At 43.0% G+C, this 14,270-nt stretch overlaps 1 protein-coding gene across 1 annotated transcript in view; it reads right to left on the reverse strand.

Moving 5' to 3' along the window:
* ADAMTS3 (ADAM metallopeptidase with thrombospondin type 1 motif 3) overlaps nt 1–14,270 on the reverse strand; it is a 133,279-nt gene that overhangs the window by 35,337 nt on the left and 83,672 nt on the right. The window contains exons 7-15 of the mRNA XM_081876685.1: nt 11,659–11,815; nt 10,793–10,898; nt 9,609–9,752; nt 7,910–8,042; nt 6,348–6,461; nt 5,211–5,356; nt 4,141–4,316; nt 2,955–3,088; nt 983–1,106 (exon numbers count right to left, since the gene is read on the reverse strand). Coding sequence (XP_081732811.1) covers nt 983–1,106; nt 2,955–3,088; nt 4,141–4,316; nt 5,211–5,356; nt 6,348–6,461; nt 7,910–8,042; nt 9,609–9,752; nt 10,793–10,898; nt 11,659–11,815 — 1,234 coding nt within the window. The remainder of the gene's footprint in view (nt 1–982; nt 1,107–2,954; nt 3,089–4,140; nt 4,317–5,210; nt 5,357–6,347; nt 6,462–7,909; nt 8,043–9,608; nt 9,753–10,792; nt 10,899–11,658; nt 11,816–14,270) is intronic.

Genomic DNA, 14,270 nt, shown 5'->3' on the forward strand with positions numbered 1-14,270 from the left:
TTGTCTTCCCTTAAACAGAATGTCTTTTGTTAGTAATTTAGGGCATGGAAGTCTTGAGTTTTCATTGACTGAGTCTTCATAGGAGCGCTTTTTTAAAAATCAATCAAGCATGAATAAGTTCTGTTTGAAAGATTTTTACACACATTGCAGCAGTTCTCTTTTACTTAAAAACATCAAGTCAATGAAAATTAAGACTGTGAAAAATCAATTGGATACTTGCAGATTTCATTTTCCAGAACCTTGAGTTCATTTTGGCACCTCTTGCTTAATTGTTTCCCTGTTGGAAGAGGTTGATTAGATTTTTTTCTTGCAATGCCAAACATAAATGGAATCTAATGATAAATAATTGTGAAACATGATTGTGGAATGGAAATTAATGCTTCAAACACTGCCCAAAGGACAAAGATCATCCTCAAACACCAGCTAACAGGATTTTCTGCATTTGCTAGCTTTGCAAATGCTTCAACTGGTTTCCTGAACTTACCGCAAAATGTCTTGGATATATTCAAAATAAATAAATAAATAAATAAAAATAATTGAAGCATGGCATGCTGTTGTGCTGTGGATCATTCAAAAGCTCAGTTTAAAGGTCTGCAAATCAGTTTGAAATTTCCATTTCCAGTTGACTTCAAATGGTTGCACGAAATGACTCCAAATAGTTGTGCAGACTGCAATCAGTTTAACACTGATGTTGGACTTCAATAGCTTCAGTCTGGATGGCCAATAGTCAGGTAGGATGGTAGCTAAGAGTCCAACAACATCTAAAGGGTTACAGGCTGGCTGTCCTGCTGTGACCCGTAATAAACCAATTCCAGTCCACACAAATATTTGAAGTCAGTTCATGTGAACATTTGCAATCATGGTCAAAGCACTTCATGTTGAGATTTAGGCTTTCAGCACCTTTTCTCCTCTGCAGAGGTGAGGGACAACAATGGAAACTAATGGTAATATGGAAGAGTCATGGAAGTAGAGGTATCCCTACCAGGTTTTTTAGGGATTCTAGTGAAGGTCCCTTTGATCGTCCGGCAGTGAGAGTTATCTCCCCCGCATACTCCACACTTGTCTTCAGCTTTGTTGGACCCGATTTCCTTGTCACAGCCCACTTTCTGTAAAAAGAGACAGTCACAGTATCATCAGAGCAGAGAATCAGAGGAAGCATTGTTTGGAAATGAACAGAATCAAATGCACAGGTCAAATTTGCAACTCCTAATATTTTCCCCCCAATGAAAGTGCAGGTGCTATGTATGCTCCACAACAGCAGGTTTTGATACCAAGCATCTAATACAGTTTCTGGCAGATCTTTGCATTTATCACCCAAAAAGAAGAGGAAGTGGAGAGCAAGTCTCTGGTTCAGTGCTTGGGAACCTTCAGCCATGAAGTCTAATTAGGCCCACCCTTTGGCCCATGAGCCTATTTCAGTCAAGACATGCCGACCTGCTTTGCAGGTTTGATGGGCAAAAATGTAGCTGGGCTAAAAAGGGGTTTGCAGGCCCAAGGTACTTTTCACTGGGCTTTCAAAGCACCAACTAATGGCTTTGCAAGCACCAGGATGTCATTGTGATGTCAGGTGATTGAAAGGTGAGGGGCTCCACCCACCTATCAAACCTGGCCCTTGAGGGGTGGGGAGATAAGGATTCAGGCCCCCAGATGGATTCAGTTCTCCATGCCTGCTCTAGTTTATATGACCAAGTAAACTTCAGGGACTCAAAAGCAATTTTGGCAGTTCAGGAGTTACTCTGCACAACTTACGGTGTCCATTCATGACTTGCAGAAGCCAGGCAAATTCTGGCCTTACAGAATATACTTATGCAGATTGTGGAATTCCACATTTCCTGGCAAATAATTTTTGGAATCTGTGCAGAATTTTGAAGTAATTTTCTTCAATGGGTTACATCTCAGGCTTAACCACTGAAAGTTTTAAGCAGAGAAGCTGGCAAAATTCTTCCAGCTCAGGGGCTCAATGAGTTTCAGGTACTTGGTAATGCTTTCTTCAAAGGAGAAGTGAGCATCAGAAACTCCCATGTTCTTCTCCAGATCAGATTAAAATCCAAGCTGGAGGAGATTGCCTGCCTATCCCTCTTTGAAAAGCACCTCACCAAAGGCGACAGTGGATCAAAATCTACCTGCTTCAGGGGACCACCTTATCCCAGACCAAAATTTCGTGGGGTCAGCTCTTCAAAGCACTTCCGTTGCTTCTCTGCTCCTTTGCTAAGGGGCTGCTTTGCAGAGCTACATCCAGAAAAATGAGAGGAGCTGAGCTTTAGACCCTCACCCCCAGAAATGTCAGGGGCAACTCTTCAATGCAAAGCTGTAACAAAGAAACGCACAGGGAGGAAAACATTGCTGGCAACTGAACATGAGACCTTCTCTCATAAAAGAATTTTGTCCTTCACCCTCTCCAATTAAAAGTCACACCATGTTTATGTGACAACAGCCGCACAGATGTTACTAACCCAGAGATGGAAAGAAGAAAGAGTCCCTGTCAGAGAGGAATGGCAAACTAAGCTGATGGACTACACCAAAATGGCAAGGCTGACTGGAAAGCTCAGGAACCAAGAGGACAAAACCTTTTTTAAAGAATGGGAAAAAATTATAATTTATTTAGGAGACCACTGTAAACAGATGAGAACATTAGCAGGATTTTAATCTCACTTGTAATGTAACAAACACTATGGATAATGCAGATGGATACAAAATATAGATTACGAAATAATATGCAGTTGAAAATGTTGACAATAGGACCCATGGAGGGGATGGAGGGAAGTATTAAGATTCAGAGAAATCTCTGTATATGGATATGTATTTAGTATTATATTTGTAAAATCAAATAAAAATGATTAAAAAAGAAGTCATGCCATGTATATTCCATGTATATTTGGCTGAACACACCTTGCAGGGTCTTTTGTGAACAGCTGCAGCTAAAAAGAGCAACTGGGATGGTCAGAAAGACTCACCACACATTCCCCACGCACACAGATGCTGAAGGGGTCTTTGTATGAACAGCGAGTCCCATCATGGGTGAGTTGTTTCATGTAGGCAACATCTCCCGTCTCTCTGGATTGGCAGTAGAGTTGGCATCTTTTGGTAGCTACATGGGGTAGAAATGTGGACAAAATATGTGCCCAAACCCATGAACAATTGTTGGATTACACAAGCAGCACAGACCACATTCACATCAATCCTTCAAACCACTTTAAACCACCACGGCTTTCCTCAAAGAATTATGGGAGATGCAGTTTGTTGATGGTGTTGAGAGTTGTTAAGAGACCCTTGTTCTCCTCCCAGAGCTACAATTCCCAGGGTGGTTAAACACCAATCCCACTGGCCCTGATTCAATTTGGGACCCAAAATCATGCCTAGGTCAGATCAAGGCCCAATCAGGATTACTGAAATGAGCCCTGGACCAAACCAGAAGGCACCTAATATAAATGCAGTAATACCTTGGAAGTCCAACGGAATCCATTCCAGAAGTCTGTTCGACTTCCAAAACATTCAAAAACCAAAGCACGGCTTCCGATTGGCTGCAGGAAGCTCCTGAAGCCAATCGGAAGCCGCGGAAGCCCCACTGGACACTTGGCTTCCAAAAGAACATTTGAAAACTGGAACACTCACTTCCGGGTTTTGATCATTCGGGAGCCAAAACGTTCAAGAACTAGGCTGTTTGAAAACCAAGGTAAGACTGTATTGGAAAGCCCTAATATAAATACAATAAATGACTAAAGCTACCTTTCTAGCTGTCTCTCTATCATCTCCCTATTCTCAGCTTCCTGAGCATGCTTAGTTGTCAGAGAAGCTATGAAGGGTCACTATGAAAGCCTCTTTTAGGACAGGCTCATGATTAATCAAAGGAGATCAATCTATGCTACATGAGAGACTCTGTCGAGTTGATAGAATAAAGATCTAACAAGATTTCTTCCCTAGTTATATTTAACCAGTCACTGCGTTTTGTAATAGTTCTGGTTATTAGGGCTCGGAGAAGAATTTATTATTGAGAAGTAGCTTTTTCATGGCTTCCCTACTGGAGGGCAAAGAGTTGGTGGAGGGGAATGAGAAATGCCCATCAGCTATTTGTTTTTCTTTCCCAACTCCTTTGCAGTGTTCGAAACAGCTCTTTGCAGAAGAGGACCAGCTATCACTCACCATCAGGATGTTCATAAGGCAGCCAGTGGTGTTTACTGCTCTGGTACTCAAAATGTGAGTTGCGTTGTTGACACTGCTGGGCTCGGAAGTCTTCGTGATGCTTTGGGCATTCCTCCATGTTGCACAGCTGGTACTCAAAGTTGACGCCGGCACAGTCCTGACCCCCATTAAGAGGCCTTAATCGGGAGAAACAAGGCCCGATTAGAATGCTTGAAGGTACCCTTTATCATACGTGGTGGACTTGTAAGGTGATAAAAGCTTTCTGGAAGATGATATATAATGAAATGGGGGGAAATGTTTAAAATAACTTTTGTTAAGAAACCAGAAGCTTTCTTATTAGGAATTTCAGGTACCAACATTCCAAAGGAGCAGAAAAGACTTTTCATTTATGGAGCAACAGCCGCCCAGATGTTACTAGCCCAGAGATGGAAAGAAGACAAGGTCCCTACCAGAGAGTAATGGCAAACCAAGTTGATGGACTGTGCTGAAATGGCAAAACTGACTAGAAAACTCAGAAACCAAGAGGACAAAAACTTTATAAAAGAATGAGAATTTTTTTATAAGTTATTTAAGAGACCACTGTAAGCAGATAGAAACATTGGCATGATTTTGAATTCAGTTATAGTGTAACAATTACCATGGATAATATGGATTGATATGAAAGTTAGAGTATGGAAGAATATGCAGTTCTAAATTTCAAAATGGGACCCTATGGAGGCGGTGGGGGGAAGTCCTGAGATTTGGAGGAATCTCTGTATATGGATATATATTTGGATTTTTATAACTTTGTATTTGTGAAACCAAATAACAATGATTTCAAAAAGAGAGACAAAAGAATGCTTGGGGGTGGGTCTAAGCTGGATCGGATCCCAGACCCCCACTCTCTCCCCATCCAGACCACAAACCCCATTGATCCATCTCTACACCTGTCTGGCTTTTGACCTAGGCAGTCCTGAGTTGTTGTTTTCACTTGAGCCACTGGCTATAGTGTTCCCCAGAGGGCACCCTCCTTATATCCACTCCAAGATGTTGTGCGTGCAAAAGGTCACGGGAGAAGAGCGGCGACTCACGCAGGATTGTTGCACAGCCTCGTTCTGAAGCGAACGCCGGTTCCGCATGTCCGAGAGCAAGACCCGAATTTCGTCCAGGCTCCCCAGCTGCCATCTTGCTTCAGCTGGTTGGTATTTTTCCACATGCAGTGACCTTTGTAGCACCACTAAGGGTAAAATGAGAAATGAGACACACACAAAAATTAGACCCTCTGGAGTCCCCTGATCTCTTCACCTGAACTTCTTATTTTAATTGTTAACATGAGAAGAGCTTTGCTGGATCAGGCCAGTGACCCATCTAGTCCAGAATTCTGTTCTTACAGTGGCCAGCCATATGTCCATGAGAAACCTGTAAGCAGATCTGAGCAGAAGAGGACTTTCCCCTCCTGTGGTCTCCAGCAACTTATATTCAGAAACATTGCTGTCTCCAATGGAGGATGCAAAGAATAGTCGTTGTGGCTTGCAAGTTATCCCAAGCCTTCATGATTTTCTCTAAGCCTCTATATTTTTATGTATGAATGACATTGCTTCACTGTATATTTTAATTATGTGTGGGTTTCTCCCCTGTTAGTATAATTGAGTTTGTACTTAATTAATAATTAATTAACAGTCAATAAATTACCCCAGCCCATGCCTTCATGGTAGGATCTCTATCGGTGGTCTCCCATGGTTCAGATGCATGGGTCAGACACATTAGGAGCTGTACCTTCATTACTGGGGGCCTAATTCTGTTAAAAACCCACACATACAGTAGTTGAAATCAAACAGATCTGCCCCCATTGGTGAAGATCTCCTCCCCCCCCTGCAAGCAATTTAAGAAAGCTTTTCTGATTTGGTGGTTAGTTGTAACAGATTTTATCCTTTGTATCTGTTTGGTAACCTCACTGTAAGCCGCTGAAGAAATAATAATAATAATAATAATAATAATAATAATAATAATAATAATAATTTATTTATACCCCGCCCATCTGGCTGGGTTTCCCCAGCCATTCTAGGCGGCTTCCTACAGAATATTAAAATACAATAGTCTATTAAACAGTAAAAGCTTCCCTAAACAGCTGCTGCGGTGTATAAGGAGTTGGAAATAAATAAAATCACCTCTGCATCTCTCTGCCTTGAAATGTATTGGGACATGTAAACTTGAAGATACATACTCACTTTATTGGGTGCACATTCCGTTCCGTCCAGTGGGGGGCCCTTCTTTGTCTTGCAGAAGTAGGGGTTGTCTGGATGGCTGCACCACAACTGTTTACATGGGTCGAAAGTTCGGAACTAGAAAAAGGGAGACGCCTGAATAAGTTTTTGATCTCACAGAATTATAGTATTGTTGGAAGGAACCCCAAGGGTGATCTTGTTAACCTAGTGAATGAACTCACAACCTCTATTTAAAAACAGAGGAGAGCCCACCACCTGGGGGGGGGGGTTAGTCTGTTCCACTAAAAAGCAGCACTTATTGTCAGAAAGTTCTTCGTAATTTTTAGTTGGAATCTCCTTTCTTGTAATTTGAGTTACCTAACTGATTTCGGTGCCGCCCTCTGGAGCTGCAAAAAGCAAGCTTGCTCCATCTTCCATTTGACAGTCCTTCAGAAATGTAAGATGGCTATCATCATATCACTTCTCTTTTTTAAAAAAATAAAATAAAAAATGGAATTTTATTTACAACATAACACAACCCCCCACCAAATACACAAATCCACCCTCATTAAACGTGAACATAGCATACAGTGAGCATAACATACTACAATACAAACAACCAAATAAAAGACTTCCTTTATCCTATACCTGGCCTCCTTATTTACTTCTTATAAACTGTTTCCTTTATGAATAATTATTAAGATTTTTCTTATTATAACTTAAATATCCACAAAGTCTCCTGCAGACATTAATCGAAACAAGTCCAGGTATGTATTTTAGGGCACTGTTTGGTAAAGTATTCTCTGCATTCCCCCATGCTTTTTGAAACTCTTGTCTAGTGTGATCTCTAATTGCCTCTGTTAATCTAGCCACTTCAATATACTCTAAGAGTTTGTCTTGCCATTCCTTTTTTTGTTGGCACAGTTTCTTTTTTCCAGTTTTTAGCAATTAGGATCCTTGCTGCTTTGTGGCATAGAGGAATATTTTCTGATCTTCTCTGGCTATACCTGTGTCCGTTATCCCTAGTAGAAAAGCTTCTATATTTTTTCATAAAGTTATACTTAAACATTTTTTTAAGCTCGTCATATACTGTGTTCCTTCAGATATTTGAAGACGGCTCATATCACTTCTCAGTCTTCTTTTCTTCAGGCTAAACCCACCTAACTTCCTCAACCATTCCTCTTAAGATTTGGTTTCCAAACCCTGTATCATCCCGGTTGCCCTGCTCTGGGCACATTCCAGCTTATCAATGGTTTGCCCCATTCTCTCCTTTGGGAGGAAAGATGAGATCTAGATTGAATAAATACATGAAGAATCATGACCGACTTGGGCTTACCTTTCATGATCCATAATATAATGAAATATAACAACATAGAAAGCTGCTTTACACTGAGTCAGACCATTGGTCCACTCAACTCAACACTGTCTTCACTGACTTACAAAGACACTCAAGGGTTTCAGACAGGTTTCCAAATCTACATGGATGCCATTGGGGATTGAACCGAGTTCTGCATGCAAAACTGGGATCTTTCAATAGTTCAGTGGTTTGGTCCGCTTTTACTTTCTAGAATTCGCTTTGGACATACCGCTGTGCACATTTTGTAGCCCACTCCAAAATCAAAACGGCACTGTTCATCCATGGAATAATTGATCCCTGGCAGGTCAGGAAGTTTGGGCCAATCGTGTTCAAAGGGATCATCAAGGAGGCAGTCGTAGGAGCTATTGCAGAAATGAAGGAGAAGAGAGTCATATGCTGGATATACATAAACCACAGCTTATAACAGAGGGCCTTTTCAGTGGTGGCACCCACCCTGTGGAATGCCCTCCCATCAAATGTCAAGGAAATAAACAACTATCTGACTTTTAGAAGACATCTGAAAACAGCTCTGTTTAGGGAAAATTTTAATGTTTGATGTTTTATCATGTTTTTAATGTTCTGTTGGGAGCTGCTCAGAGTGGCTGGGGTATAAATATATTATTATTATTATTATTATTATTATTATTATTATTATTATTTACTCCTACTGTGTTTAAGTAAGGAGGGCATTCCTTATCCACAGCTCATCTTTCAATCTGTTTAGCGGTTCTCAACCTGTGGGTCCCCAGATGTTGTCGGACTACAACTCCCATCATCCCTGAGCTCTGGCCTTGCCGGATAGGGGTGATGGAAGTTGTAGTTCAACAACATCTAGAGACCCACAGGTTGAGAAAGGCTGGACGGCATCAAGTAAGAGATAACGGAGATTCTTTCTGCCTATGAACACATGGTGACCAACACCAGAGGGCACTGCAGGGCCGATAAACTTTGGAGCAAACATATTCAGTTCAAATGCACTGGGATTGCAGAACTTGAGTTTATCAATGCTGGCAACAGCAGTTCTTGAATTAAAGATATTGGTGGTTCTTGCCCTGCAAAGAGTAAACATTCTCCCGTTTGCCTTATTGTGTTTGGGATCTCTCAGGCTGATTTGAAAGAGGGCTGGTAGGCCCTTCAGATTGTTTGCTGTCTCCCAATTTCTGTTTCCAGTCAGGCACCCCATTTCCCAGTTCACTAAGCCCCCTAACTCTGAGACTGATAGTAACAGAAGGGCATGTCTGCGACAACTGATGTTACTGAAGCACACATTTCTTAATGTTCATGTAAAATACAAGGGAGGAGAATAAAGGTTCATTGGTGGTGGTGGAGAAGGGGCTCATTTCCCAAAGACAAAAGGATCCCAATTTATTGGGTTCATAATAAACCAGGGATAGCCATCTGCAGCCCTCCAGATGTTACTGAACTACAACTCCCATGAGCCACAGTCAGCATGCCTAACATCGGGGATGATGGGAGATGCAGTTCAACACCATCTGGAAAGCCACAGTTAAGCCACCCCTGGAATATCAAACAAGGCATTTTCCATGAGGGGCGGCCCCACCACTATCCACCCCAAAACATCAGTAACAACTGTTGCATCAAGTGCTTTGCTATTGGCCTTTAAAAATGCATTAACTGCATGTCAGAATTTGAACAATGAATCTCCATGTCTGTGCACCAACGTCCTTTGCTGTGAGTCACTATGAAGGAAGAGAGGGCGAGGGTTGTTCTACTTGGTCCTGCTGTTGACCTGCCTTCTGCAACCCACTGTTTCCTCCTGATTCAGTTCTTAAAGCTTCCAAGCCAGATCTGAGACTTTGCCTGGACACTAGACAAACTTTGGCTTTCCTCATGTGCGCTCCCTAGTCTTGCTCCAGGTATTTAGTGCCTGTTCATACAGCATATGCTGACCACCGGTTGGTCCTTACTGTATGTATCTTTTGACTTCTTGGCCACTGCATCGGGACCAGTGGTATCGATGGAACGCTGCTTGCACCAGGGGAGCCATGACACTCCCCATTGCTGTCTCATCCCCACACCGGTTCCCTTGTCCGTCATGCTCCATTCCCAACCTGAAATCAGAGACCAGCATGATAGAATTAATGGGGGCCAAGAGTGGAGGAGGTTGAAACCATCTTACACATACAAAGTGACTTAGATCAGCTTCTCTTTTACTCTGATAAATTTTACCAGGCTGGTCTAGGTAGCTCAGGGATGGAGAGCCCTGTGGCTTTCCAGATTCTGCAGGACAAATATTCCCATCATCCTTGATCATTGGTCATACTGAGTTGGGCTGATGGGAGCCGGAGCTCAACAATATCTGTAGGACTACACGTCTCAACCCTTCCCAAGCTCCTTCAATTCCAGGTTTTCTAGAAGGGAAAGCATGACAGCCATTGCAGTCTGAATTTCACAGACCCAGGCCCATCATTAGGACTCCGTTGCAATTGAAAACCAAGGTCTGTGTTGGACTGCTTTAGGCAGACATTTGGAAGGCTGGTCTAGGATCCTTCTCCCTGAACACTGGTGGGTGGTTCATTAGGGTGCAAGAAGCATTGTCCTACCAGCCTCAGTCTGCCCCAACTGTTAACCCTCAGGGGTGAGGAACATTTTTGGCCTTGCAGATCATTTTTTTTTATTTCTCCCCCTTCTTCCCAAGAGGACTAACTTTGACAGGTGGATGGCTGGACGTCATTGTGACATCAGATGACTGATAGGTGGGCATCCTGGTAGGTGGGAGGGTCTGCTTCACCATCACATTCTCTGCAAGGAACATGATGGTGAAGCAGCACCCAGCAGGAATATAACCCTCCCATCAATGATGCCAGCTGATGGGCAGTTTGGTGTGGTTGGAGGGAAATGGCCTTACTGGCCAACTTGGACACCCTGGTGGGCCAAGACTGCCCAGTAGGCCAGAGATTCCCTAGCATAAGGACATAAGATCTCATCCAGTCCCTAGCATAAGGACATATTGGATCTCATCCAGTCCGGCATCTTTCTTCTCCTAGTGGCCAACCAGATTTCCATGGGAAGCCCACAACGATGACCCAAGTGCTCCTTGCACTTGTGATTCCCAACAAGTGGAATTCAGAGGCATACTACTGGGACTTACACATGGCCAGTTTCATGGGCGACCACAAAAGCTGAAGAAAATCCATCTTCATGGTTAAGAGTGCAGCTTCTGACAGGATGGCACATGCCTGTTACTGGAGCATAGCCTGTTGAAAATATAAAAGATTTGGATTTTAAAAATAAAACAAAGCACTGTTTGTTAGCCCTCCGTGGCTACAGCTATATCGTCAAGCCTTAACCTACTGACAGAACAGAATTGTCAGCAGTGCAGAAGGAGACATTTCTTTACAGTTCTGTGCAAAAGAAAAAGAGAGATTTCCGGTTGCATCATATGAAAATAGCTAGCTGCCTTTTAATATGTGTATGTAGCTTAGAATTGTGGCAGTGATTCTCCATGGTTTCTAGCAGGGATCGTGCCCAGCCCTATGCAGAGATTGAACCTAGGACCTTCAGCATGTAAAGCTTTCCCCAAACCCTTTATTTACCTTTCTATTGCATACTTTCTTCCCTTACTCCATCTCCTTCTGAGTAGGAAGGAACCTTAAAGAAAAATGGCTACTAGAAACCATCAGAGTAACATGAAGCCAGGAGAGATTCAGGAAACCTTTACAACCCATTCCTAGCTTCTAAATACGTTCTTTTAATAACTGTTAGAAGTTCTCTAGTTTTATTTCATAAACCTAGTGGAGTAATAATAATAATTGGGAGAGAAATTGCTGAACACACTCCCCAGCAGGGATAGATTGAGTTACTAAACTTTGACCAATTCTGAATAAAGAGAGAAGAAATGACTTGTGAATTCTGGCTGGATTCCACTTGCCCGAATCAAGTAAGTTGAATCTTGAAAACAGCCAACACAGCAAAATACTTGTTAAAAAAGAAAAAGAAAAGTCTTGGTTGCGCTACCTTGCATTCCAGCTGGTCCAAAATCTTGCCTGGTTAGGAATATGGCATGATCGTGGTGCTCCGAGTGGCTGGAGTCTGCTTTCTGTTGCTGATATGCCCAGCGGCAAACATTCTCCAGGCTCCGGGATGGATTTCCTCGTTCAATAAGGCTGATGGACTGAGTAAGAATGTGATATATGTTAGATGGATCTGATCACAAGAGGAGAGATTGCTGCTGGTCAGGCCAGGCACCAGCACTCAGCATGGCAGACCAAATGATGTGGCTCTGGAGAGCCCTGAAGTGGTGATATTCTGGACCCCTTGTCATTTCATTCTATTCTAGAAAAAAAATAAGATGGCACCAACTGCAGGTGATAGCTCAGTTTGCAAGAGTGTGGTGCTGATAATGCCAAGGTTGCAGGTTTGATCCCCGTATGGGACAGCTGCATATTCAGGTTGGACTGGATGATCCTTCCAACTCGATGTTTCTATGAATCTATGAATCTATTCTATGATTCTATGCTTCACCTGGCACATGGCCTCATGGTGAGGGGCTGCACGTGGTTGCCCCACCCCACTACTCCATAGTACAGGTGTGGGGAACTTCAGGGACTCAATCTGGACCTCTATGCCTCTCTGTTTGGCCCTTGGATCTCTCCCCAGGACACACCCCTTATCCTTGAGCCACACTCCCCACTGACCCCAAGTGTTTTTGCCTTGATGGAACGTGTCCTTGAACTCTGATAACGCTTTTTGCTCCCCTGGATGGAGGTTGGAGAGCAGTGTATGAAGAAACTAGGCTACTGTTGCCTCACAAGCTGAGGAGACCTGGAGAAATCATCATCATCATCATCATCATCATCATCATCATCATCATATTTATACCCGGCCCATCAGGCTGGGTTTCCCCAGACACTCTGTGCAGCTTTCAGCACATCTAAAAACAGAAGACAACAAACATTAAAAACTACCTGAAACAGGGCTGCCTTCAGATGCTTTCTAAAAGCTATGTAGTTCTTTATCTCCTTGATATCTGATGGGAGGGCATTTTACAGGGAGGGCACCAATACTGAGAAGGCCCTCTGCCTGGTTCCCTGTAACTTCACATCTCGCAGTGAGGAAACCGCCAGAAGGCCCTTGGAGGTGGACCTCAGTGTCCGGGCTGAACAATGAGGGTGGAGGCACTCCTTCAGGTAAACTGAAGGTATACACAGATGCCCTTTTCAGTGGCAGCCCTGTCAGGTCAGAACATCTGCCCTCAGTTGCATAAATGAAAGACGGAACTCTGTGTATAGTTAAAATAAAATAAAATAAAATACTACTGATAGTGTTTTGGATCTTCTGCTATATACACTCTATTTTTTCTGGCTCAAGGAAGTCAGATCTGCTTGTTGTAGCTGCATATTAGAAACTTTGCAGAAGACATTATCTCCAATGTTTATATTCTTCATCTCGGTAATGAATTGGAGGCTATCCTTTTCTCTGTGGGAGAAGCCACGTGCAGAACAAATGCTCAATGAGTGAGACAGTCTCAGAACCAGGACAATTGTGGCTGCACAGCTGGGCTTTGCTTACATTCCCAACGGCTGGGGGAGAAGAGGCAACCCTCTTGGAAAATAAATCTGAGGCCAATGACATGCACAGAGCTGCCAGCATTTCTGCCAGGGGTGCTTGAAGCAGCAGTGTTGTGCACTCAGATGAAAAGGCAATAAATATTTATTAGTGCTCCGGGTTATTGATGAAGTGGTCCTTCCACCCACCCAAGAAGAATATTTATTAGCACTTAAGGATATTAATGAAGCAGTCCTTTCACCCACCCAAGAAGCATTATACTGTCCAACTAAGTGATAGAATAATGATATATACAAATGACTGCTGTGTGCAGCCGTTTATATCTATAGAACCAAGTCTGCTTTTTCTTTGTCTTTTTGGAGAAAGAGGAGCAGTAGCGTCATAAAGAGAACCCTGGCAGCCAAACTACATATTATGCAGAAGCGGTGGCAAAATTATGAACTTCAGTGTCAAGGAGTGTATGTTTGAGAGAGAGATCAGTCGCTCTAATATCAAACCAAAGTGGTGAGTGCCAACAGAATTGTAGCCAAAATAAAGCTGAGAAACTGGAATGAAGTGTCAGTATCCTGGAAGGATTCCTAAGGTTCGCAAAAGTACAATCTAGAAGATCTAGATATCAATATTGATATAGATGAGATGATCTACAGAGCCAAGCCATACCTCTAACCCATGGGTAGGCAAACTAAGGCCCGGGGGCCGCATCCGGCCCAATCACCTTCTAAATCCGGCCCACAGACAGTCCAGGAATCAGCATGTTTTTACCTGAGTAGAATGTGTGCTTTTGTTTAAAATGCATCTCTGGGTTATTTGTGGGGCCTGACTGGTGTTTTCACATGAGTAGAATGTGTGGTTTTATTTAAAATGCACCTCTGGGTTATTTGTGGGGCATAGGAATTTGTTCATCCCCCCCACCAAATACAGTCCGGCCCCCCACAAGGTCTGAGGGACAGTGGACTGGCCCCTGCTGAGAAAGTTTGCTGACCCCTGAGTCTAACCTGTCTCCCCAGGCCACAGTCTTCACTTATCCTGCTTCACACCCTCTTTGAATGTTTTTGCCTACA

Source organism: Podarcis erhardii, assembly GCF_964252035.2.
Source record: "Podarcis erhardii genome assembly, chromosome: 9".
NCBI classification, from domain to species: domain Eukaryota; kingdom Metazoa; phylum Chordata; class Lepidosauria; order Squamata; family Lacertidae; genus Podarcis; species Podarcis erhardii.